The 24,357-nt window shown below is 44.7% G+C and overlaps 2 protein-coding genes across 4 annotated transcripts in view; one reads left to right on the forward strand and one right to left on the reverse strand.

Annotated features, from left to right (window-relative positions):
• Positions 1–24,357, reverse strand: part of pax7a (paired box 7a) — a 67,997-nt gene that overhangs the window by 12,182 nt on the left and 31,458 nt on the right. For 2 of the 3 annotated variants that reach the window (XM_072665522.1, XM_072665521.1), the window contains exons 6-7: positions 16,015–16,180; positions 15,699–15,895 (exon numbers count right to left, since the gene is read on the reverse strand). In XM_072665522.1, the coding sequence (XP_072521623.1) occupies positions 15,699–15,895; positions 16,015–16,180 (363 nt within the window). Of the gene's footprint in view, positions 1–12,006; positions 12,013–15,698; positions 15,906–16,014; positions 16,181–24,357 lie in introns of those variants that run through there. The other variant, XM_072665523.1, reaches the window with a different exon arrangement.
• The window catches only part of mrps16 (mitochondrial ribosomal protein S16), a 79,163-nt gene that overhangs the window by 6,879 nt on the left and 47,927 nt on the right, over positions 1–24,357 (forward strand). The window lies entirely within an intron of this gene.

Consider the following 24,357-nt stretch of genomic DNA (forward strand, 5'->3'; position numbering starts at 1 on the left):
ACACACACACACTCACACACACATACTCTCCTAATCTGGCCCATAGTGGATTATGAAGCCCTTGTCGCCGCTATCTCCCCCTCTCCCAGTCCCCACTGCCCTCCGGTGATACCTTCAAGTTTAGCGGAGGTCAGGGGGGCAAAGCGCGGAGAATGCGCCCTCCAAGTGTGTGCGAGTGTGCATGTGTGTGCGTGCGCGAGTTATCGGAGACAAGCAGAATAACATCTCGCACCTTCACTGATCTGCCAGCCTGATACCCGCCTCGGCTGGAAATTGCGAAAGATTTTATACCCCCCCCTCCCTCCTTCGTAGTTGCTATCGCACACGGGTTGATGTTATAAAAGGGAGACCTGAGGGGGTGATTAGAGTTGGGATGGTGGGGGTGGGAGGGGTTGTGGTGTGTGTGTGTTGGGGGGGGGGTCATGGGGGGTAGTATTATAAATAAGAATGCTCCTTTAATTTCATTAATTTGCCTCTAAGGGACACCTTACACTATACATATTTATTTATTTATTTACTGTAATACTATATAATACAGTACCAGTCAAAAGTTTGGGCATACCTGGTTGAATGTGTACTGATCATCATCATCATCAAAACATCTGATCCAAATGCTAGGGTGACCATATTTTCTATTTCAAAAGAGGACACTGAGGACACAAGGGTTTCCACCATAGTTAGGATGTCGTGGATGACAGGAAAATAAATATGGTCACCCTTCAAGATGATGATCAGCACACATTCAGCCAGGTGTTATAGATATACCTACATTGTTTTAGTTGTTATTGTACATTAAATCACATACTGTTACTAATACACCAGGTGTCTCCAAACATTTGAACAGTACACTCTTCAAATTAGGCTCCACATAAGATTCTTTTTTAGAAGTTCTTTGAGAAAGTAGTTCTTTAAGTAATGCCATAGAAGAACCACTTTTGGTTCCCTAAAAAGCCATGTTTGAAAAAAGGCTCTATATAATAGAGAAAATGGGTTCTTTGATTTGTAACAACAGTGGAACCCTTTTGGTAGTATACAGAACCATTTAAAAAAGGTTCTTTAAAGGTTCTTTGTCATGATTCTAGAATCATGACCTTTACTGAAATCACCTTGAATAACTCCCTTTAAAGGTGTATATCAGTTTATGGGTTATTCCTAGACTACTACTATTTTTTTAATATACACACATTTACATAAATTGTTCTCTAAAGAACCATTACTGAAAGGCTTTTTAGGAAACCCAAATTATTAAACCATTTAACTGTGCAAACAACCATTTAATCATTCAGATGGCTCTTTAAGATGTCATGGTTCTACATGGAACAGCTGCCTTTATTATTCTATTCTTCAGGGAGGAAGCTGTAAGGGTAGAGGTTATAGTGGATGTTGGGGAAAAGTCAAAAAGTCTGAATGATATGCCTGAGCATTAAATAGTTAATGACTAGTTTATATGAACTCATGTATTGGGGTCCACTGTTCAGTATCTTACACAGTAGTTTCAAAGTAGTTCCCAGTCATTCCTGAACAGTATGTTGTAATATTACTAACTAAATATTAATAACTAATCAGTTTAAAGGGGGCAAGTGGACTAGCAGATAACGTACGAGCACAAATGTACTGTTTTTAATCAATTACAGGCTTACCGCATGCACCAGTCAAGTCACAGTGGCCTCGCCCTGCCCTCACATTGCACATTTATCAACTGGTGATCAGGCATTTTGTAAGAAATCTGCCACGCAGAAATCTCAACCAACCCCCTCCAAACCCCGCTGCCAATGCCGGCTGGCTGTCCTAGCACAGCCCCCATCTGAGGAGACAAAATGACTATTTAAAAATAACAGTGGTTGCATAAATTCAATTAGGGGGCTTTTGGTCACGGTGGAAAGCGAGCACAGGGCAATTAACAGGCCTGCGAGCGGCCCAACCGAGCCGACTGGTGGCAGGGAGCAGATGACGGGGGCCGAGCTGGGTGTCAGCGCCTTAATTGGCCGCAGCACATTAATCAAAAGTGAAAAGAAGCTTCCGTCTAGGAGAGAGGGGAGAGAGAGAGAGGGAAAGGGGAAGGTGGGGAGGGGGGGGGGGGGCAGTGCGCGAGAGTGAGAGAGAGAGAGAAAGAGAGAGTGAGAAGGGTGACCTGCGAGGTGCTGAAGGGATGAAGTGAAGGTGTGATAATTGTGTACAATTAGGACTCTGATTGGCACTGACAGAATCTGGGCACTGACAAGGCCAGGCACAGATGAGAGCCATTAGCCGCCATTGGAACAAGCTGTCACTCCTCACAGCAGCTTAACTGCATCAAACAGGCCGCATATGGCTCCCCCTCGCCAAGGCTTTCTCTCTCTCTCTCCACCTCTCTCTTTCTCTCTCTGACTCTCTCTCCTGCTCGACTGAACCCATCTTCTACACTAATAAAAGCTGAAAAGACCCAGTACCAATCACACACAACCTTGACATGTGCCCCCTCCCAGTTTTGCACTTGTATCGATTAACTGTTGCTTCCTGTTAAGTCCCCTAGTCGCCATAGGCGATTAGTCATTCATGACGTTTATTATGGCAAAAATCCTATATTCACTTAACGAGAATTCTACATTCTACGAAACAGAGGCCATTCCAACATTGCAATTTTCCATTTAAAAAAAGTTTAAATGCACAACATGATTGTAAATGTAGGCATAAAATCCTTATTGATATTATAATTTGTCATTCATACAAGGGGGCCATATTCACAATAAAATGTGACGGGGTGGTATGTGATGAGATGGTACATTTTCTCCTTAAATGGTTGCAGTTCTTCATGTGGTCAAGTTCCTAAATTAAGAACATGTCAATAGATTTGAAATGTAATTTTCTTTACATTAATAGTGTAAAATGTTAATAATTTTCAAAATATAGTTATTTTGTTAGCTAGCCTACGGCTTTTTAAAACTAATGTTGCTTACATAAAATTCATCTTAATCATTATCAATATTACTAATTAATTACATTTGAATGATTAAATAACTCATATAAGATAGCTAAAAAAAAACTTATTGTTCAAGAATTGGTATTTTTCTGATGTGCTCCCGTTATAGTTTGGGAGTGTAATTCACTTTTACGCCACTGTTTTAAATAAAACTGCATTTGTTGACAAGCTGAGAGATACAAAAGCGGCATCTGAAGGTAAAGAAGCATGTGGACTGAGGCGGTACAGGATTTTACTGTAAAATGACGGGTTACGCAGCCCTACGCAGATCTGGAGAGTGGTCTCTCTCCTGCAGCTCCACCAAAGTTCCATGGCGCAGTAGCTGCAGCGTTCTGGCCTGGAGTGGCAATGACAGAGACACCGTTCTCCCTGTTACAGTCAGTGAAGCATCAATGTGATTCTGAAGCTACTATTTTAAGTTATGATTGCTACATGATGTTCTGTTAAAAACTGAAGAAGCTGTAATGGATGCAACAGCAAATCCAGCAATGTGGATGTTTTTCCATGGGTTTTCTTTTCTCAGCATGTCACTAAAGCGCAAAGCGAGATATACTAGCATTAATGGATGCTTGAGTCCTAATGTTTATACTCATAATCAGTTGTTAATTCTAAAATTGAATATGAGATTCGTCTGAAATGTCGGAAGCTGTGACAGCTAAGAAGTGAAGTGTAGGCCCACATACAGATCCTTGGAGTTTGAAGGGTTAATGCACCTTCTATTGGGGCAGTGTCAGAGCGCGTGGGGCACGATACTCTATTCACCGCTAGTGATATGCTTGACTGGCTGTGGGATGGATTCAACCAACAGGAACGGAGAAGGCCTCTCACCTCTACAAAGCTCACACACACACACGGCTCTCACTTCACAACGACGCCTCAGCCAAATTAACTGGCTGATTTTATGATTCCAGAAGAGCGCTTGCAGAGAGTAAGAGAAAGAGAGAGGGAGAGAGAGTGTAGCACGGGAGCTGGAGTTGGGTGAAAGGGGGAGGGGGTTGTTTGCTAAAAACAGCAGGGGAGCGTCCCAGTGAAAAATGTCAGGTCAAATTGTTCTTGACAGTGTTAATATCTGCACCTCATAGCGATAATTACATGTAAATAAATAGTGAAATAGCTCTCAGCTGGAGGCTGAGAGAGCGTAGGGCTGCTTCCATGAGCCAGCCAGCTGGGGACCCCAAGCCACACACACACACTCATTTTACACACCAGAGAGAGAGAGAGAGAGAGAGAGAGAGAGAGAGAAACAGAGAGACAGACAGAGGAGGGAATGTATGAGAACTTGGGAAGATTCAGTAACCAAAGCTACGTACAAATAATGGGATGCACCTGATAACTAAAGCTATGAGCAATATTAGCAATTCGTCAAATGATTTTAATACATGGTAATAGAGCCTACCACAATCATACTAAACCTATGTCCTGTTGTGGCAATTCCTTAATTAGTTGATTGGCATCTCATTAAAACTTAATTACTAATTCATCACCAGCTCTTGTAGAACCTCCCCAGCTACCGTGCACATATTGCACTGTTCATGTTTACAGTATGTTGTAGGTTCAATTCTGCTACAGTGTATGCTCATTTACAGGAGGCTGTAGGTTCATTTACAGTATGTTATGGGTTAATGTGCAGTATGTTATAGGTTCATTTAGACTGTCATATGTTCATTTACAGTATTTTACAGGTTTACTTGCAGTATGTTATAGGTTCAATTACACTATATTGCATTTTCATTTACATTTTGTCACATGCTCATTTATAGTATGTTGTAGGTTCATTTACAGTATGTTGTGTGTTCAATTACACTGTTATAGGTTCATTTCCACTTTTATGTTAATTTACCATAATTTTTAGTTTTACTTACAGTATGTTATATGTTTAATTACACTATGTTGTAGGTTCATTTGCAGTATTTTATAGGTTCACTTACAGTATGTTATAGGTTCACTGCCACTGTGATCATTCACAGTATGTTGTATGTTCAATTACACTGCTATAGGTTAATGTACAGTGTTTGTTATGTTAATTTACAGTATGTAATAGGTTTATTTACAGTATGTTGTAGGTTTATTTACATTTTGTTATATGTTCATTTACAGTAGGTTGTATGTTCATTTGCAGTGTGCAACTACAACTTTGTGCAACTACAACTTACAACTATTTTTTATATTTCATTTCTTTAGTACTTTTATTTACAATGTTTAGTTACATTATTATATATTAATTTGTTTTGTCTTGTATGTTTTTATTTACAGGATGCTACAGGTTCCATTGCAATGTGTTTTTGCAACTTTTACAACTACGTTGTGTTTTACACCGATTACAGGTGAGGTGAAAAACATTGATCATGTACAGTGGCATCTGTCAACGGGTTGCAAGAGAACAGTCAGTTCTTGAAGGTGATGTGTTAAAAGCAGGAAAAATGGGCAAGTGTAAGAATCTGAGCCACTTTTACAAGAGCTAAATCGTGATGGCTAGACGACTGGGTCATAACATCTCACTTGCATTTGTTGCACACAACTTCCTTCCATAATATTAGGTATCCCAGACAGTTAGAATTCAATCTGCGGCTTTGCTGCTCCACTAGAGGTCATTCTGCAGCGGTGGAAGACTGGAAAGGCGTCAAATTTTAAAGTGGAGGGCTGTGGGCTTCTAACAGCAGGGTGCCAGTGTGTGTGAGAGGAAAAGCGAGAGAGAGAGAGTGTGTGTGTATATGTATGTGTGTATGGGGGGAGGTGTGAGAGAGTGCTCGTTGCAGTATTAATCACGTCCATGCACCTGTCAGAGTGGCATGTGGAACTAACAGGAAGCACATTGAAGAGGGATGCCGGCCAAAAGGGCCGGGGCTACCAGGGCAGGTTCACCCACTTCTAACCAAGCGCACAGTGACCCTACGACCTCATGACCCTGTGACCCACTGCTCTGAGGGCACGGCCGAGCCTGGACCCACCTGTGTCCAGAGCTCTGGAGCTCCATGTTTGCCACTAGCCTACACTTACACACAAGCCAAAGCTAAAAGCAAATTGTGGTCAAAATGTGGTCACTCAGCCAGGACATGTTAAGCCAAGTCTACCAATTAGCAAAGTGAAAACCACCCTAAATCATCACACTCCTGCTTTATAATGTGTGAAGTTGTTCATTAATCTAAAATAGACTTGCTTAAGTACTTTCCAACAGCTTGCAAATACCAGAAATAGAGACAAAATACAGGCTTCAAGATTGCTGCTGCTGCTGCTGTTACTGGTGCATGCTAAAACGCTTAGCCTGAAAAATCGTCTCATGGCTTATTGTACTAAAGCAGTGACCCAGAATCACAGATTTTACTCCCATATTATTAATCATTAGCACTGTACTGTCCACAAACACGTACCGATCATCTAAAAATAAGGTCCTCACTTGTACATTAAGCCTTTTCCCATAGAGGCAAGCTAGAAGCTAAGAGCTTGACATGGTTTAACAAGCTAAAACAACGATCTAGGACCAAATTTTCTGCCAGATATCGCTGTTAATCTGCCATAAGCACTCTGTGATGCCAAGTGTAACAGTAATATGTGAGAAAGATTTAGTATTCTTAGGTCGTTGTGTTAGTACATTAAACCAGGCTAGGCTTTTTTTCTTATAATGGGCTTAAATATAGAAAAAAAAAGAGCTTAACGTAAATATTATAACTTTATTTTTAAATTACAGGCTCATATTTTCCACAGCTGAGAGTGTACTTAAGACCAGTAATAGCCTGTGTGAGAGAAATCGGGTGTTCCTAGGTCGCTGTTCGTTTGTGCTTTTTTTTGTATCATTTTATATAAATAGTTGTGATTCATACCGCAGGTCTTTATGAGGTGACTTAACAGCTTGAATGGGATTTTAGGCAAGTGGGTGATGATTCAGGTGTGCAGGTAGTTCGATACTAACTAGTACAATCCGTGTTAGCTACCTCGGCCTTGTAGCTCCAGTGCCAACTTCAGAGCCCAAACACATCTTGGCTGACTGACTAAATTTGGTCTTCAAGGGGAACTGGTGTAAATGAGGACTAAATGAGATTGTTCACAGAATCATCTCCTCCTTACTCGAAGATGGAACGAGCTCACGTTAAGCTACAGCTAGGTACTTTACAACAGCGGTGAATGAGCTGGCCTTTAGGGAAGGAATCGGTGCTGAGATCTCTGGCCAAATCGAGATTTCTGACAATATAACTATGTCTCAGTCTAACTGGCATTCAACTGGAGATATGATCAGACACACACACATACACACACTATACCCACCCCACACACCCCACTCCAAACCCACCACCCTTCTCTATTTTGCAGGCACTTCCACTTGCGTGGGACACACAGCATGCGAATCGCTCTCAATCGTTCCCTCCTTTAAATCCTCCGTCTTCTAGGATTTGCTGAAATTTATATTGGCTGCCTCTGCAAGATAAATGTAAATCGCATTCCCTTATATTTGCTATTTATCGGGATGCGGCGGCTCACTTTTCGGCGAGGGAAAATATCTCTCACCCAGCATACAAACAGCCTTGCATTTAAATAGCATTTTTATTGTCCGCTGTAGCCTTTCATCCGAGTGGCGGGGAAAAAAAACGCTTCCTCCACTCCAGGGAAGAGAGAGAGAGAGAGAGAGAGAGAGAGAGAGAGAGAGAAAGAGAGAGGCGCAAAAGGAAAGAAGAAGTTGGTCTCGGTGATACTAAATGGAATGTGAAAGTGTAAAATAAATAAATAAATAAATAAACTGAAGATTAAAAGGTAGCTGCTCTGGCCTTTATTGGCTCCACTGGGAAGGAAAGTGGGATGGGACAGTGCAGAGGCCCCTAAATAGACAATAGGGTGCTATTTATAATACAAACTGCTGTTTTCTGGTTGAGCCAGACTGAGACTAGGGCTGTAGCCACTTCCTCATATGAAACAAGCTATGTCCCATACCTTCTAATATACGTATATCGCTTACAGTGAGATGCGGTTGGCACATGATGACTGAGCAAAGAAACTCGCTTTGCATGATAGCAGTGCATTACACAGGTCTATGCTCTTACCTAAAAGGGTTCTACTGTGTATAGCACTGGAAGCGGTTCTTTGACTCCAAAGCACCTACAAAAGATTTTTTGTTGCAGGAACGGTTCTTTCTGTTCTTTGTTAAATTTACTAAAGCACCACCAAAGAACCCTATTTTTCAGGTGGTAATCTCTTAATAACAAATGTGCCACAAAGGGTTCTTGGAGCAAATAACGATGTTAGAAGGGGAGATCTGATTATGTGAAGAATGTTCTTCCTAGAACCTTTATGTTATGAGAAGTTATAAGGATGGTTTCAGTCGGCGCTGCTTTTTAAATAAGGGCTGTTGCAGTTTTGTTTCTGCGCCTTTAAGACTGATATATGATACTGATTGGCCGCCTTGTACTCCATGCAAATTACATGCAAATGCACTGTTTTTTGTGACATCACAACAATGCTTATTGAATAACGGGCCGATTTTGATACTGTGCGTTTAAGACTGGTATATGTAAATGAATCTCTGTTCTGATTGGCTGTCTTGCTTTGCACCCTATTTATAAAGCATATGATGTTAGTGGAGAAAAATGGCAGTTTTGCCTGATACGGGCCCTTTAATGGAGCTGCACTAAGACGTCAAGACCCCCAAATAGAAACCCCTAATGTGAAAAGTACAGTAGCTTTTCGCTTATGGCTCCTGGCTAACCACATTTCTTGGCAGCTCTGGACCCCCCTCCCCTCAGCACCACAACCCCCCAAAGCCTCTTATGCTCATTTTTCTATTAAAGCCAAATATAAACAGTATCTGCTTTAATATGGCTTCTAATTATTAAGTATCTGTGCCCCCCCCCCCCACCCCCCACCCCCTTTGAGAGTGTACAGGGGTATACAGATATGTGCCTCGTGCGCTCATCCGCTTTGATTCGTCGTCAGGAGCGCGTGCCAGCTGACACGGTGCCCAGTCTACAGCTTAATGCACAAGTTTTTTTTTTTAATAATGCTGGGATATTGGGGGGTGGGGGGGGGGTAATGGGGGGGGGGTGGTATTACACGCGCTCATTGATATTCAGGAGAATAACGTCTCGTCAAAAAGTCGTCGAGGGAGACGGCGGAGCGCTCGAGCGCTGGAAATTGTTTGTTAGGTTTCTTCTTATTTTTGGCAACGCCAGCACGCGCTTCTTAAACGTAATTCATCCCTGCTTCGCTTAAAGAAGGGGGCTGCATGCGCGCGCGGCTAATGGAAGAGAGGGGATGGCGGGGTTGGAGCAGCGCTGGAGTCTCTCGTGCCTTATCTCTGTCAGACAGTGGGTGAGGAGAGGCTGGCGTTAGCGCGCGCAGGCAGCACTGCGCAGGCCCGGGGACACGGATCAAAGGGAAGAAGCGCAGAAGCGCACGAGCGAGAGGGGTGAAGCGCCCCGGCACTCTTTTTCTCTCTCTCTTTCTCTCTCTCTCTCTCTCTCTCTCTCATCCCCGCGGTGTGGGCCCAAGTGCACGCACACGCAGACCATGCCGTGCCTGCACCAGCCAACCAGACCCCCCCCCCCCCCCAACACCACCAAACCTATCCTACACTCAAAATCCCTTCGCGTCCTTCATTCCGCCGCGTGCACAAGCTTACAGGATCTACACCACTGGTCGAAACTGCTGTTACTGTCAGTAAGTACCGTAAGTGGATAGAAGTTGACCTGATCTCCAAAATGCATGAAGTTAAGCAGGATTTTAGGCAGGATGACTGGATTATTTCTGTTAAGAGTGCAAAAAGAAAAGGTGCTGCATGCTCCCAAAAACACGTGGGCACCTTGAATGACTTAAGCTCCTACATAACTTAAACCAAGAGGTCAGGCCCTAGTTAGCAGGTTGAGGCTATGGCTTGTTCACAGTCATCTTTAGGAAAGGTCCGGTGATGCAAATTTCAAAGCTTTGTAAAGTGACCCCTCGAGTCGTCCAAGAATCAGCAGGAATGGGCTCCTCTAAGCAGCTGCCCAGCACTCTAAAAACGAGAGGGATTAGCAGGAGAGGACCGTAGCTTGGTAGCCATTAGCGTAAGAACAGAAAATATGGTTTAATCACAGTAAGGTTTACTGTTAAGTTAAGTTAACTACTCATTTTGTTTATGTGTTTTTTCTAACGTTCTGTAGCTGAATACATTTGGGTTCTAGGCTGGAACCGACCTGGAACTCTAGCCTTAAATGGGAAGACCATCAATTTACAAAAAATGCTGCATAATGCAAAGTCTAAGACATAAACAGAGTTATTTACAGTGGCCCGCATGAAATGCTCCTTTCTAGAGAAACATACAGAGTGAAAATTGTTCACAGTGATGCTCAATAAAACCAGACGTCTGAAGAGTTCAGTGCTGCTAAAGGCCACTGCACAGACAACTACTGCATAAAATACTTATGAGTACACTTCCCGATGCCAAAACCATTCTTTTACAAACGTTTAGAGAAGCGTTTAAGCCAAAACACATGTTTGGCGGAAGGGTACATTCGGGGTGTTGTAAAACAAAATAGTCCCTAAAGGAAAGTTAATTTTTTCAGATTTACAAGTATTTTACCCTCATCAACATTACATATTACAACCCAGAAGACACTTGCAGCATCACTGGTGGTTTTAGGTTGTAAATAAAATATTTGGCTATATTAGGGTTGTAGAGCTCACAACTCCTGGGTCCTATAGCCAGTACTGTGCAGAAATATGAATTGGGGATTTTTTCTATAATCAATATAATCAGTATAATCAAATATCTGCACTCTGGATTATCTGTATATACTATAATATATATAACATACATTTCTGGTGGGAAGTAGCTAAAAGTCCTGCGCAATGTCCATATGTTCATGTTTCCATCAACCTGTGCTCATTTGGTCCCTGCAAAGGCATTTGCAGTGTAAGTGCCATCAAAAAGCCCCTCCATGCTGTTGTTTTCCTCTCTCCCCCAGCAGGTGTCCCTGTCATGCAGTGCAGAGGAATCCATTCCGACACGTTCGCCAAGGAACACAGCTCCCAAGAGTGGAGTTTAAAAACCCATTTAAAGAGACTTAATGGTGAGCATGAGTCTTCTATTACCTGCTCCATCTACGGCTCTGCGGACCAGAGGAGTACAGCTCTCCCTGACACAGCTCCCCCTCCCCACCAGCCCTGTCCCAGCTGCAGAAATGCAGTAAACTTGCGCATATCTTCCCAAGATAACATCAATTACTGATTTTCTGCTTAGTTATGTCGGCCCGTGGAACTGTATTAGCTCCATCAGTGTGGATATCTGATGGAGTGGTGCTCGACTTTGGTAAACAAACACCGCTGGAGATCTTCCCGATGAAAACTTTTGGCCTTTGTTCCATCTTTCTGCGGGCATGTCCTTTCGGACCCCTTCCAAAACCCCGAAAACCCTTCCCCCCCAGGAGAAATGCCCTCTGTTGTAAGGAAGGAAAGGGGGAAAAGTGTTTTCCTTGTTATTTTTCTGACCCATGCTTTCACCAGTGAGCTGGCGGCCCTTTCTGCATCCACCCCCATCCAACACCTGCTGTGCCGCAAAATGAAAAGAGGCCGAGAGGGAAAAAAAGGAAAAGCCAGAAAGAAATGGGTCCATACCTCTGGCCCAGCCAAGCACGGCTTAATGGATCTCATTCGGACACAGTCCGCCCTCAAACTTTCTAACAAGCGGCGACAACAACAACCGCTAGGTCGTTGGACGCGGATGGCTTTTCCGCCCGACCCGTAATGAGAAAATGTGTGGTGTTGTCTGGATGGGTTACGGGATTGGAAGGTGGACGGCCGTCCCAGGATCAGCGGGGATCCATTACCGCTGGCCACTGGGCCACCACAACCCATTTGCCCGGGAATCACGAAATTCAAGTCAATCTTTACCAGCCACCGCCAGCCCATCACCAGCAGAAATGGCTTGCTTGTGCGAGCACACGGGGGCCTATCTCCACTGAACAGATGTCGTCTGAAGAGGTTCAATATAGCAGAGTTATTTTTCATCTCCAAGAGCGGAGATGCACAACCTCTTTTTGAATTGGATTTTTTTTTCTTCTGGCCAGCTGAGAGGAGGTGAAGTACTATATCTGAGGACATCAAGTTAGAACTTCTACAAAAGGTTGATGCACAGGGCTTCCCTTTCCAAAATGGGGCCATAATTGGGAAACACGGACGGAATTCCAAGAACCACTTTAGATGCCAAAGTCTAATTCGTTTAATTAACGCAGCTTTTTCCCTTTCACAGTTGTAATCAATCAGCCAAGACAAGTTTGGTGGCCAATGGAGCTGAAACACTAGCGCTATGAGGCTAATGAAGCTAGCAAGTAGGTAACGGAAGCCTACCGAGCAATGCTTTTCAGCAGGCCTACCTCTAATAGACTTTCTCCTGTGATTTCCAATAATGGAAATATTCACACAGATCATTTTTTATAATTAGGGAACATTCAGTATTTTAGCTATTTTAATGTCTGTTCTGGGTGGGGTGTTTTATATGTTTTACAAAACAGGTTAGAATCATGAGAATTTTGACAAAATCCATCAAAATCTTCAGGTAATATGATTTCAAATATTATTATTTTTTTGCATTAACATTATAAGAAGCTTATTGCATTAAGATTGTTTCAACAAAATCAGTCAAAACTATGAGAAATTAATTATTTCAAGATGCTCAAAAAATTAAAATTCTCAAATTTATTATATGTCATTTTTGTAATATTTAAATAAAAATAAAAAAATAAGACATTGTTTTCAGAATATTTTAAAATAGTTTGATCATGTATCTTATAATTGGCAAATTTATAGGACAAGGAAAAAACTTTTTTGGTCCATTTATCATAATTCATGAATATATTTATTAGTCGATTTTTTCCCCCTTTTTTGGTACTTCCAGTTAACCCACCACTGCATAGCTCCCCCTAGCACACGCAATGCTCCTGTTAGTAGGAGGGTAAGTACTTAACACATGCCTCCTCCAATACATGCAAAGCCAGCCATCATCTCTTTTTGAACTGCCGCTGATGCAGCATTGCTGGGTAGCCGACACGCTCGGACAAAATCACCGGGTCCTTTAAAAGTGATGAGTGCGAATAGGCGGAGCTAAATTGTTGTCGGAGCTGTTTGTGGAGCTTGGTTCTCATGTGGACGGTATAGACTGGAGAGTGAGTGGTCGGTTTTAAAATCTTAGCAGTGTTTGCATCAAATTTGCGATGGGCCCTCAACTCCTTTTTCAAACAGTACAGTTACAAAACACAGCTCCTTAAGCACTTGCTATCCTTCCTTCTTTGGAGCTTCAGTGCAAAACTAAAGAAGCCAGTGTCAGACACGGAGTGAAAGGGGAACAACTGTGCACTTTTTAAAGTCTTTGCCCAGATTGGATCGTACCGTGCTGTGGAAGCATCAGGAGTATTGGGTTAGGACGCGAGGTTGGGGCGGTAAGTGACTGCAGCAGATGCTCCTGGGCCTCGTGTGCGGTAGGGAGGCCGGACGTTTCGTGTGAAACCGCTGGCAGGGACTGCTCGGAGGGTTTGAGTTGAGCCTGAACTCTGCCTCCGCTGTCAGGACGGACATATATCTCCAGCCCAATGAGAGCCTGATGGCTCTTCCACATGGCTCGGAGAGAGGGAAAGAGAGAGGGAAAGAAAGAGAGAGAGGGAGAGAGAGAGAGAGAGAGAGAGAGATATTTCCCCCTCATCCCTCATCCCCATTCTTCAGCCGTCTCAGCTTGATGTATAGGAACGCACACAAGGGGTGCAAAACTCATTCCGACGCATCGGCGTTCCATTCGGTTATGGCCTTATAGGCTCCAAAAAGATTAGGCTGCCTGATGCAATTAAACAAACTACAGTGTACCCAATATTATTAAGCAATTTACCCCACAGTGATTTGAGCCTCGCTGAAACGACTAATTGAATTTCTCCCTTTGATGTGGACGGAGTGTTTGGAAAGAAACAGGGGTCGTTGTTTTAAGTTTTTATGTTTTTTTCACTCTCAGGAGAAAATGTTGACAAAAAAAAGTGTCCTGGATGTGAAAAAAAAGAAGAATATCGAAAAAATTAATTTCCAATTCCTCAATTCCTTCTGTAGCCCAAAGGCCCCCGTCTTAATCCGCAGTGTTAGCTTGGAATGGGCTGGAATGGAACGGGCTTATTATTTATTATCGAAGGGAATTTTGACATGCTTCCGCTGTTGGTATTAAAGAGCCAGTGTTAATAGAGGGGGTTGGGGAAGGGGGTTCTTGGTGTTCTGTGGCATTTACGCAGGTTGAGCGCAGAGAGCATTAGTGCTTAAAACCTCTGTGCCACGATTAGCAACAATCACACACACACTGCGAGGAGCCCATGTTATCCCTGCGACGCTGGAGCGACGAGAGGGAAAGCTCTTTTTTTGTGTCATCAAATCCTTAATTCTTTCTTCTCGGAGGGGGCGGGGTTGGGGGGCATAAAGAGAGGGGTAATACCAAGAATGTTTCCCAATCTGCTTTGAGAGAAGGAGAAAAAGAGAGAGGGAGAGAGAGAGAGAAAGAGAAAAACTCCCAATAAAACATGTGTGAACGAGGGGGTAATTGTGGACAAATGCGGCATTGAAATTCATTTTCAACTCTTTACACACCATTTCAATCTTATTTTCTGCCTGTTAGCCACATCTTGTTGGTGAGGGTCGGCAAGACTGCCCAGTATTGATGGGTAATTGTGTATAATTCACTCTTCACATGCGATTTGCATCAATACGCGTCATTTTTTAGCGCCCGCTATTTTAGCGAGGGCCCGCTGAGAAGCTTCCCTCAGTGCTCGTCATTAAGCAAGGGTACTAAAGAGGATGAGGTGAAGAAGGAACACACACACCCACACATTATCCGAAAACTGCCACGCAACACACATACACACACACACACACACACAATCGCATCCCGAACGCACACTGAGGGCTGCAAAGCGGACGGCGCGGAAGAACCTCAGCAGTCAAAGGCTAATCTAATGCCGCCTATTGACTCGAATGGCAATTAGGATAGCGAAGCATCAAATCGCATTCAGTAATACTCTGCTAAGTCCTTTCACAGAGAAGAGAGGATCACAAAGATGTGGTAAAAAAGCAGGCGCATACTCAAGACGTATCGCGTACCCCTACTGAGGTCCACACTGAAGCAAAAGATCTCCCACACTGTACCAAAGATCTGACCTGGACTCGTCTACGGTGCACTCGGATTTGAGAATGAGACACCAGTGATCAGATGTGCAGTTTTAGACACAGCTTTAACTTCATTTTGGCCTTCTGCTGCTTTCAAGTTCTTCTGAAGCAATATCACTGTCCCTGGGAACTCTGGCAGGCCACCTAAGCTGATCTTCTCATGGGCTTTGTCCCACATAAAACATCCGCTCTATTGTAGGGCAAACAGGATTTAAAGAAATCTACGCCAAGCGGTGGCATTCATACATACTGGTTTGAGTTGTTTGCTTTCAAAGCATGCCGGAGAACAACTACAGTGAAGAACGGAAACTCTTCCCATGCTATGTCTTGGTTAATGTGGGATATTATGACAATATATCCCATTAATAATAATTCAAACTCTCAAACTGGTCCCACAAAAACAGCCGGGACGTTCTTTGGATTAGGCTCTGCTATACCTCTACCTCACACATTTTAGTGTCTTCCCTGCTCTGCTTCTACCCACCTATACTCATGAAAGACTTAGAAACAACAGGTCCAGATTATCCAGGACAGGGCTACTCCACAACCAAGCCTTGCACAAGCCAAACCCTCCTACTGTTGTACCAACCTGTGGGGAGAGGCCATTGCTGACAGGGTTCATGTGGTTGCTCGAAGCCGAGGGGCTCATGAAGGTGTCCGAGTAGCTGGAGAAGGTGTGGCGATTGGACGAGAGGCCGTAAGCAGAGCTGCTGTCAGCTGAGAGCCCACCCTGGTGCATGGAGGAGGGCGGGAGCGGCTGGGGTCGATGCAACGTACTGCTGCCGTCTGAAATGCAAAGGTGATACTGTATGAGAACAGGAAACCAATGAGACTCAAGTGAAACCCGGCAATCGGAAACACTTGACTCAGTCATGGTGGAGGTAAAGTAGCCGATTGGTCTTTACCCTGTGAGAGGGTCGTGCTGGGGTAGGTGGCCTCAGGAAGCTGATAGGTTGGTAAGGTCGGCATCCCAGTGGGAGGAAAGCCTCCAGGTAGCAGGTGGTTGAATGCTGCCAGTTGATTAGCTCCGGCCTGCTTGCGCCATCTGGCTCTTCGGTTGCTAAACCAAACCTGGATATGGAGCATAAATGAAGAAGAGATGAGAGTTGTGAGAACTAAGTGATGAACCACCCCAATCAAACTGGGAGAACCTGTTGGCTTGGGTCAATAAGTCAGAATACAGGAAACTGTTAGCATTGCTTGTTTGTTATTATCCTTACTGCTCCCAAATGCGAAGCTCTCGAAATGAACAACCCACCCACTGCATTTATTCTAACGGCTTTAATGTACAGACTGTGTATGAGAGTGTGATTGAGAGTGTGTCCCTGTGGGAACCTGTGCTCAAGCACACAGCGAGGTCTCTGTTGTTCTTGCTAAGTGGCTGAGGCTGTGATCTGTGTAAACAAGCCTCCCTAAGCCATCATCAGAGAGGCTGAGCGATTACGGGGTCGAAGGTAGGCCACACATCTCCCCAATGCACAGCTCAACTGTTTATCAACCTACCCGACACTTTTAAGGTAGCTATAGAAGGAAACACTGCACATATGCTGCTTTCTCAGTCTCGCAACATTAACACCATGTAAACTATAGAAATTTTGCTTCTTGATCCAAATGTAAAAATGTAGTGTGCCCCTGAAAGCATAGGCCCTGGCCAAAAAAAGTAAACACGGCATGTTTGTACCCGCAACAGAAAAAGTTTCCACCATTATCAACCAAATCCCCTTTTCCCCAACTCATTGTCACCAAACTACAAAATAAGCTCCCACAGAAGCCAAAGCGACTCTAGACGCTCCTCTTTAACCAGGGGTAATTTACACATTGTAAAAAGGCTTCTGCTTCACCAAAACATGAATATAATTAGAGGGTGTGAAAAGGCTTGGCCCGTACAGACGGCAACCTGCTCTATTTCTCCGGGACAAGGCCGGGGCCCCGTGTGCGCCAAAGGTTGAACGACATTGATCTATGCCTCGCTCTGGCAATTCATCCGCACTTAATACACTGTCAGCGCAGTTCATCTACTGTTGTGTTTCAAACGGGCCGGTCCATTGTGAGGCCAGATGAAAGGGGGGGACAAAGGCCTCTCAATACGCCAGACCGAACACTGGCCACAAAGAGTGGGCGTCCCTTTTTAAACAGGCCTTTAAGAGTCCCACTTTCATGGTATGCACACAAGGACACACTCTATTCGGAGACAACGACACCGCAGACACACTCGACAAAACACACACACACGCACACAGATACACACACCCACGCCACCCCCCCTCCCCCCAATACAAAGCAGTATTTGTATATTGTCCGTGTGCAAAACTGTCAGGCCGCTAGCAGCTAGCATCTCATTCAGAACGGTCTCAATGGATCTTTAACGTTTGATGCAGCTAAAGATGACTCTTACCCATCTGTCAAGTGTTGGGTTCAAACCTCCTTTATTCTTCACTTTCAGAAAGCACTGCCCACCCTTCCCCCCTACTTTCAGCCCCAAAAGCTTCTAAAGGGGCGTCTCCCCCTTCTTTAAGCCAGTCCCGAGCCTTAACCCAAGCCCCTTTGGCAGGGAAAAGGCAACGAAAGTAAGTCTCTTGTCCTTGAGTGGGTCCGTAAGAGTGCGCTGGAGCGGGTGGCTAGGCTTGAACTGACCTCCTACTGGGGCTGGACAAACAGTTTGCCTGGCCCTGGGGCACGGAAGCTGGGATGCACCACTTCCTTCCCTCAGGGGCTCCAAAAGGCAGTCAACCCCGCGGTGCCACCTGACCTAAGACCTCAGGACCTTACTCCTGACCCTGCCAGCCTTTCATCTCCACAGCAACTGTCTTCCTTCTTCTCCAGCCGAAAGGGTAAGATGTCATGGTCCCGAATCATACACTTTTCACATCCACTTTTCCTAAAACCGCTCCTGATCTTCACTGCAGGATCTGTAGTCCTGCTACTGTCAGTTTACACCCTTTTTCACACAAATGCACAAAGCAGAATAGGCATGTGTCCACTGCAGGAACCTTTTAGGATCTAAGAATTTCTCTTCAACCAAAGGAACCAGGGCTGATATTCGTTCCTGGGCTGTAGTTTCAGGAGCCTTTCCAGTTCCTACTCCAGAATAGGTACATTTCTGTGAACCAGGAACTACTGGTGTGGGATTCAATTGGGGATTATTTCAGAACTGAAAAAAGGTAGCAGAACCTCCATGGAAACGTGCCTTAAGACCACCCAATCTGGGCTACAGGGGGCTACACTGCAATCCTTGCCCGTTACTCTATAAAGAGATTTGCAATCCTCTTCTCACTCTCACACCAGAGACTCTTCATGTTTGCAATCTGCAAGCTGAGACAATGACTCTAGATCTTGTGCCCTGGCCATGTGGACACCCGTCTGCCTTAATCATAAGAGGAGCCTGTGAAGCCGATCTGTCTAAGTGAATTTGCCACAAGCCCTTTGAATTGGAAGCGGCGTCACCGAGGAACACAAGTTAACTGGAATGCCAGCGGTCCACTGCTATATCGAGTTAAAGCTGCCAAACATTGAGGCCTATGTTGTGCCCACATAAAAACTGTTCTGTTTAGTGCGGATAGAGGTGGGGAGGGTGAGAGATGAGTGCATCAGCAAATGCTTCAGAATGTGTGTGTAAGGATGCAGCTTGGGTTTAGGCCACACCAGCCGTTGCCTGTGAGCTGGATTTGGGGCTCCGCTCTGGAACCCGATCACAAAGTCACCTTGGACAGTCCCAGATTCCCGCACTCCACAATCCAGTCTAATTCCTCCGCAGAGACGCGCCTCATCCCTCCCCCCACGGAGGCCGTGTGTGGAAGGGCCTCAGTGCTGCCCCTAGGCTCCCTCAGCACTGCTTGTCTACGGCTCTACTGCTTCCTGGGGGAGGACGGACGCGGAGTCTGAGTGACAAACACAGACTCTGCAACATGGATGCTATACATGGAGTATTGTACCCTCTTTTGTTACTGTACTTCTTTTTTTATGATCGATGAATCTATTGACTATATGAGGAACTGAACAAGTGGTTAGAGCACAGAGTTATTGATCACAAGGTTGTGGGTTCAATACTTGTGGTTGTGGGTTCTATTAGCTGTCACTTTTGGGCCCTTAAGCAAAATCCTTAACATTCTCTGTTTCAGGGGCGCTGTAGCATGATGACCTTATACTTCGACCCCAGCTTTTTGAGAAATACACATGTAACTTTTATCAGGACATGGACAGAAGTATTGGGACACCTGCTCATTCACTGTTTCTTCTGAAATCATGGGTATTAAAAAAGAGTTTACCCTGCTTTTGCTAGACTAACCGTCTCTACTGTCCAGGGAAGGCTTTCTACTACATTTTGGACCATTGCTGCAAGGATTTACTTGCATTCAGCAAAAACATTAGCAAGATAAGGATGTTAGGTGATCACCAACCCACCTCATCCACAACTCCCTAACTTATGCCAAACATATTGGATGGTGCACTATCCATCATTCCAGAGAACACAGTCCCACTGCTCCACAGCTCAAAGCTGGTGGGCTTTATACCTCTCTAGCCCATGCCTGGCATTAGGCATGGTGCCAACAGGTTTATGTTTATCTGCTATTTGGCTCAAAGTTTCCGGCACTGCGCTGCTGCCATTCAAAGCTTCTTCTTTCATGATGGTATGGTGCAAAAGAAGCCATATTGCTTTTGGTATACTATACTACAGCCTAGACACTTGGTACCAATCGAACAGCTAGCTAGCTACCCTACACATGAGGCTAGCATCACTGTTGATATTAATATGAAGTTCGGTGAATTCTTCTTTGTGCCTACTTGGGTACATGAAGTGAATGAACGGGTGTGTATATGAGCTAGTGTGCTGGTGTGAATCATTGCTAGTCTAATGCGAAGGCAGGGATCCGAACCTGTTCCCTTCTGTCCAGTGCAGGCATCTGTGGAGATTTGTGTTTACGGCACACACCTGTCACGGATAAATGGGATAATATTGCTCACACACGCACGGCTTTTGCTATTCCCTTCTTCCAGGCTATTTACCGTCCCGTGTTTGTGAGAACGGTGGCAGTCTGGACTGGCAACTCCACGCGCATATAGCTCTTTCTGTTCAGCCAGTCTCGTCTCTGTTTCACTGAAAACAAGCCTCCAGAAATCGAGGAGGGTGTTGGATCGGATCCTGGCTGAAATGATAACACTGAGGCGTTTAGGCTGTAAATGAAAGAGGCTAGGATTAAACAAGACGCATCTATTTTTATTACCCCTCCATAGAACTGAAGCTACTTCATTCAAAGCAGCGACGTGCGTCGACTAAATCTAACAGCAATGATGCGAAACTCTGCTTGACTGCTCTCTCTCTCTCTTTCTCTCTCTCTCTTCCCGTTTCGCCTCTCTGTCTGTGCCTGCCAGACTGCCACTATGCTAATTAATGTAGCTGGGAGTGCGGATCGCAGAGAGGAGAGTAGGATTAGCCTGATAAGTATCAAAGAATACAGAGCCACTGAAAGAAAGTCATTTAAATTCTAATAATAAGAAACTGTTCGTACATTCACACTGATGCATTGCAACAATTTTGCTCTTCTGCAATCTACATAAATCCTATTTATTCTTTTATGGAGCGTAAGCCTAGGCTCCCAGGAAAAGAGCTTGCCTGTTGGGCTGGGTGGGATTTCTGTTATGCTGCTCCCTTGGTTTCAGTGCAAGGGGCGTCTGCACAATTCAGGATATTCTGACATCAATCTGAACATTGCTTAAACACCACCGCATTGATTGGATAAGTATGAAACACTGATCCAAATCTTGTCTGCTACAGGCAGTGCTAAAGGGGTCAAGAACCCAGCCAACATGCATAGCTAGGAACGCAGACTAGGTGGGTTCCAGGTGGGCATGGGCTCTGAGTTGGTGTGTACATATGTTTTTTTGCCCCATCGTTACATCCCACCTTGATCTCACATGGGTCCCATCTAGGCCCCAGTGTACAACCCATATGGGGCCCATGTTTAACTTCTTCTGATCTCATCACTGATGCTGGTGGGCATCCATATGTGGGGCCAATATGGAATCCAGGGACAAAACGTTCTGGTTCCCAGTTGGGCTACTCATACAGACCCCACATGCACATGTTAGCTGAGAAGATACCGCTAATGTGGATCTTAGTGGATCTGAATCATTAGCGGTAGCCTGTTTATGACAAGATGATTGATGGTGTATCTTGGTGTATGTCAGCGTTCACCTACGGCAAAATTCCTACCAGTACTCACTATCTTTCTAAATTTTGCTCACAAAACTCTGGGAAAATTCTAGGACAGTGACAAGAGGCACAAGATAACCTTGGCTTGGCAGTTGCTAGCTGCTAGAATCAAGATGCTTGCACAACTCCCTGATAAAAGCAGGCTAACTTCTTGCCAAATTGATTTTTACGCTTCATAAAAGGCAATGCTTATACCTTATTAGATTCCCCTAAACTATAATAGCTTCATGCAAAATGTTCACTGGTACTGAAAGAGGATCTATGTGGCAGGAGCAGAGAGTGAGCAGCTCGATGGCTCTCTGATGAGCGCTAACTGATGTGGAGTCTGCCACAGCCTCTTAAATACTTCAGCCTAAATAAGAAGAGAATGTAATTCACTTTCGATGGAGGGGTGGGGGGGGCTGATTTACAGCAGTCGCCAGGCTCTTCATCTCCTGCTCCCTGCTGCTGCTCCTCTGTAGTCGTTCTACCTTCAAAACACCCCAGGATTTTATGTTTAACCCAGCTAGCATTTCAAAGGAGAGGCAACAAGTGAGCTCTCTCTTTCTTTCTCTTTCTTTCTCTCTCTCTTTCTCTCGGTGCTCGGACAGTCTGGGAAATGACTCAAAAGTTAGACCTTTAGCTCGGCTCAACGTCAGAAGTATTGTGTAGCCCAGAAACTGAGAGAGAGAGAGAATCCAAGCTGGGTTCTACGACACCATAACTGCACCCCAGTCTCCCAGCTCCCCGTCACGCCAGCCTGGAACTGATATGGATCTGATCCCACAATTTGTCAGTCGGAACGATAAAACTGCAGTAGGGCTCTGGGAGGGCTGCCGGTAGATGAGGGTGGTGGGGGGGTGGCAAGGCCATGATGAAGATAGATGGGATGAGGAGCCTCGCAAGAAGGAGCTGGCTGGGGATCTGACACTGGAGATGCTGCTCAGCGGCGAGAAAGGGGCTATAAGGTTATCAAAGCAGTCAGTTCATATTCATGTCAGTGTCTCCATGGATGTGCCGCACGGCTATTAGAGCTGCGATGTAGTTTTCCCAAAGCTTCAAAGATATCTTCTAAACATTGTAGTGCAACAACCTAATAGCCAAGCTTTTGAAGAATCAACTCAACCAGTTCTTCACACCAGTTTATAGGGACACCATGCTGCAGTTCACTGGTCCTATGTGTTGAGATCGCTGAGAGGCTACAGAGGGAGCAATGTCCTGATGTGCTCAGTGCCTAAAGCAGATGATCCAGGAGTGGTGAGGCCCCTCTCGTGGCCTCTTTCTCACCCCACTGCCCTCTCCTCCAGTCCCACTAAATTGACATCTGCTGGATGGGTCTGCACAGCTGTGGAGGAGCAGGTCATAAGCCTGGCCAAAGGTCTGGCCAAAGCTCAGTCTGGGTGAGTCTACCATAGAAACATCTAGAAAAAATCCAAGCCTTGCCCAGGCATGCTAAAGCGATCTTGTATGAAGTTCTACTGCAATAATCTCAACCACATTAATGCTCTGCAAATGTATGCTCTGAAATAGTATGATCGTTGTTGAGAGATCTGCCAATGCATCTGGCAATAAAGGGCTTGCACAAGCCTTGGGTCATTCCTGTAACTCCTTGCGCAACATTTGCAGATCTTGCTAAACTGGCTCTTTGGATGGGTGCACTGTACTCATCCATTTGGAAGGCCACTGTGAACAAAGTCAATGCATCGCTCGGACGATTCCAGCAGACGCTTAGTTCGACTGTGCAGATGGAGTGGAACAGACCCAGTTACAAAAAGCACACATGACACGAGGAAGGAAAAAGGGGGACTTCCACAATCATCTTCATAGTCCAGAGCCAGACCCTCCCTCCCCCGCCCCCAGGCTCTTGCCTGAACAACATTGAAGACCTATGGCTATTATTTACTTTGGTTAACCAGAGTCACTTTCTTAGAGTGACCTTTTAAGAAAATTAAGTTTGAGTTGACCTTTTGAGATTTTCAAAGTGTTCCAGAATTAGATTATGAGGAAAATTGCATTAACAAATTATATCCATGACTCGAATACCTCAGCTTTTCACATGACATCCTTTAGCTCCATTATCCGCCAGGACAGAGAGGGGAGAGAAATGTCCTTTTGGTTCTTCGCCTTGTCCAATCTTTTCTTCATGTTCCGTTCTCTCTCATTTGCATCAGTTGCCAGAAATACACAAAACCTGAACCCACCTCCATTCCAAGATGCATGCAGGTCCTGAAATGGCCAATAGCCATAAATATGGCTCATAATCGTTACTACACAAGCAGGGACAAGGGAGAACTGTGTTGTGAGGACACATGGCTTTCCACTGTCCATTTGGAGATGCTATGACAGTGAGCCTGGGGGACAAATGAGCATGTTAGCATCTGCTACAGTCCATGCTATTGTTGCTAATGGCGAACTTTTGGGACTCTGAGAATGGAATTCCCATTGACAAGACAAGGTGTGTATAAGCCGGAAAATGTGTTTTCTGTTTGTTTTCTTTTGCGTTTGGTCCCATATTTCATAATCTTGGGAACGGACTTGTCTTGTCGACCCTTTTCCCAGTTCAGAAGACAGACGTTTGGGTAATGCATCAATGTACTGGTCATCAGTTCTGAGGCTGAGAGTCAATGTACCCATGTCCCTGAATTGAAATATGTCTAGGAAGACAATTTCCAGTGTAAAATATTGTGGAACAACAAGCGTAGGATAAATCCCTCAGCATCCTCCCATGAGTGGAGAAGCAACCGTTTAGACACATATGTCTTCTTCCTTGAGCACTGGAAGACGGAGAGAGACATATGTGGAATCCGTTACCCTTTTGATGGGGACTGTGAGCGCAAGGAACAGGGGGTCTGTGAAGGGCAAGGAGGGAAAGGGGTGGAGGGAGGGCCGGGAGAAAAGAGAGCAGACGCTCTGGACCACCCTTCCTTTTTTTTTCTTTTTTTTTACAAGCTCTTGATTGATTAATGTTGTTGTGGGGGCACAGAGTACCCAGAGGGTAAGAGAGATATGTAGAAGGGTTTACAAGCGACGGGCAGCTTTTAAGTGCAAGGTAGAGATC

This window comes from Salminus brasiliensis, chromosome 21, assembly GCF_030463535.1.
Source record: "Salminus brasiliensis chromosome 21, fSalBra1.hap2, whole genome shotgun sequence".
NCBI lineage: Eukaryota > Metazoa > Chordata > Actinopteri > Characiformes > Bryconidae > Salminus > Salminus brasiliensis.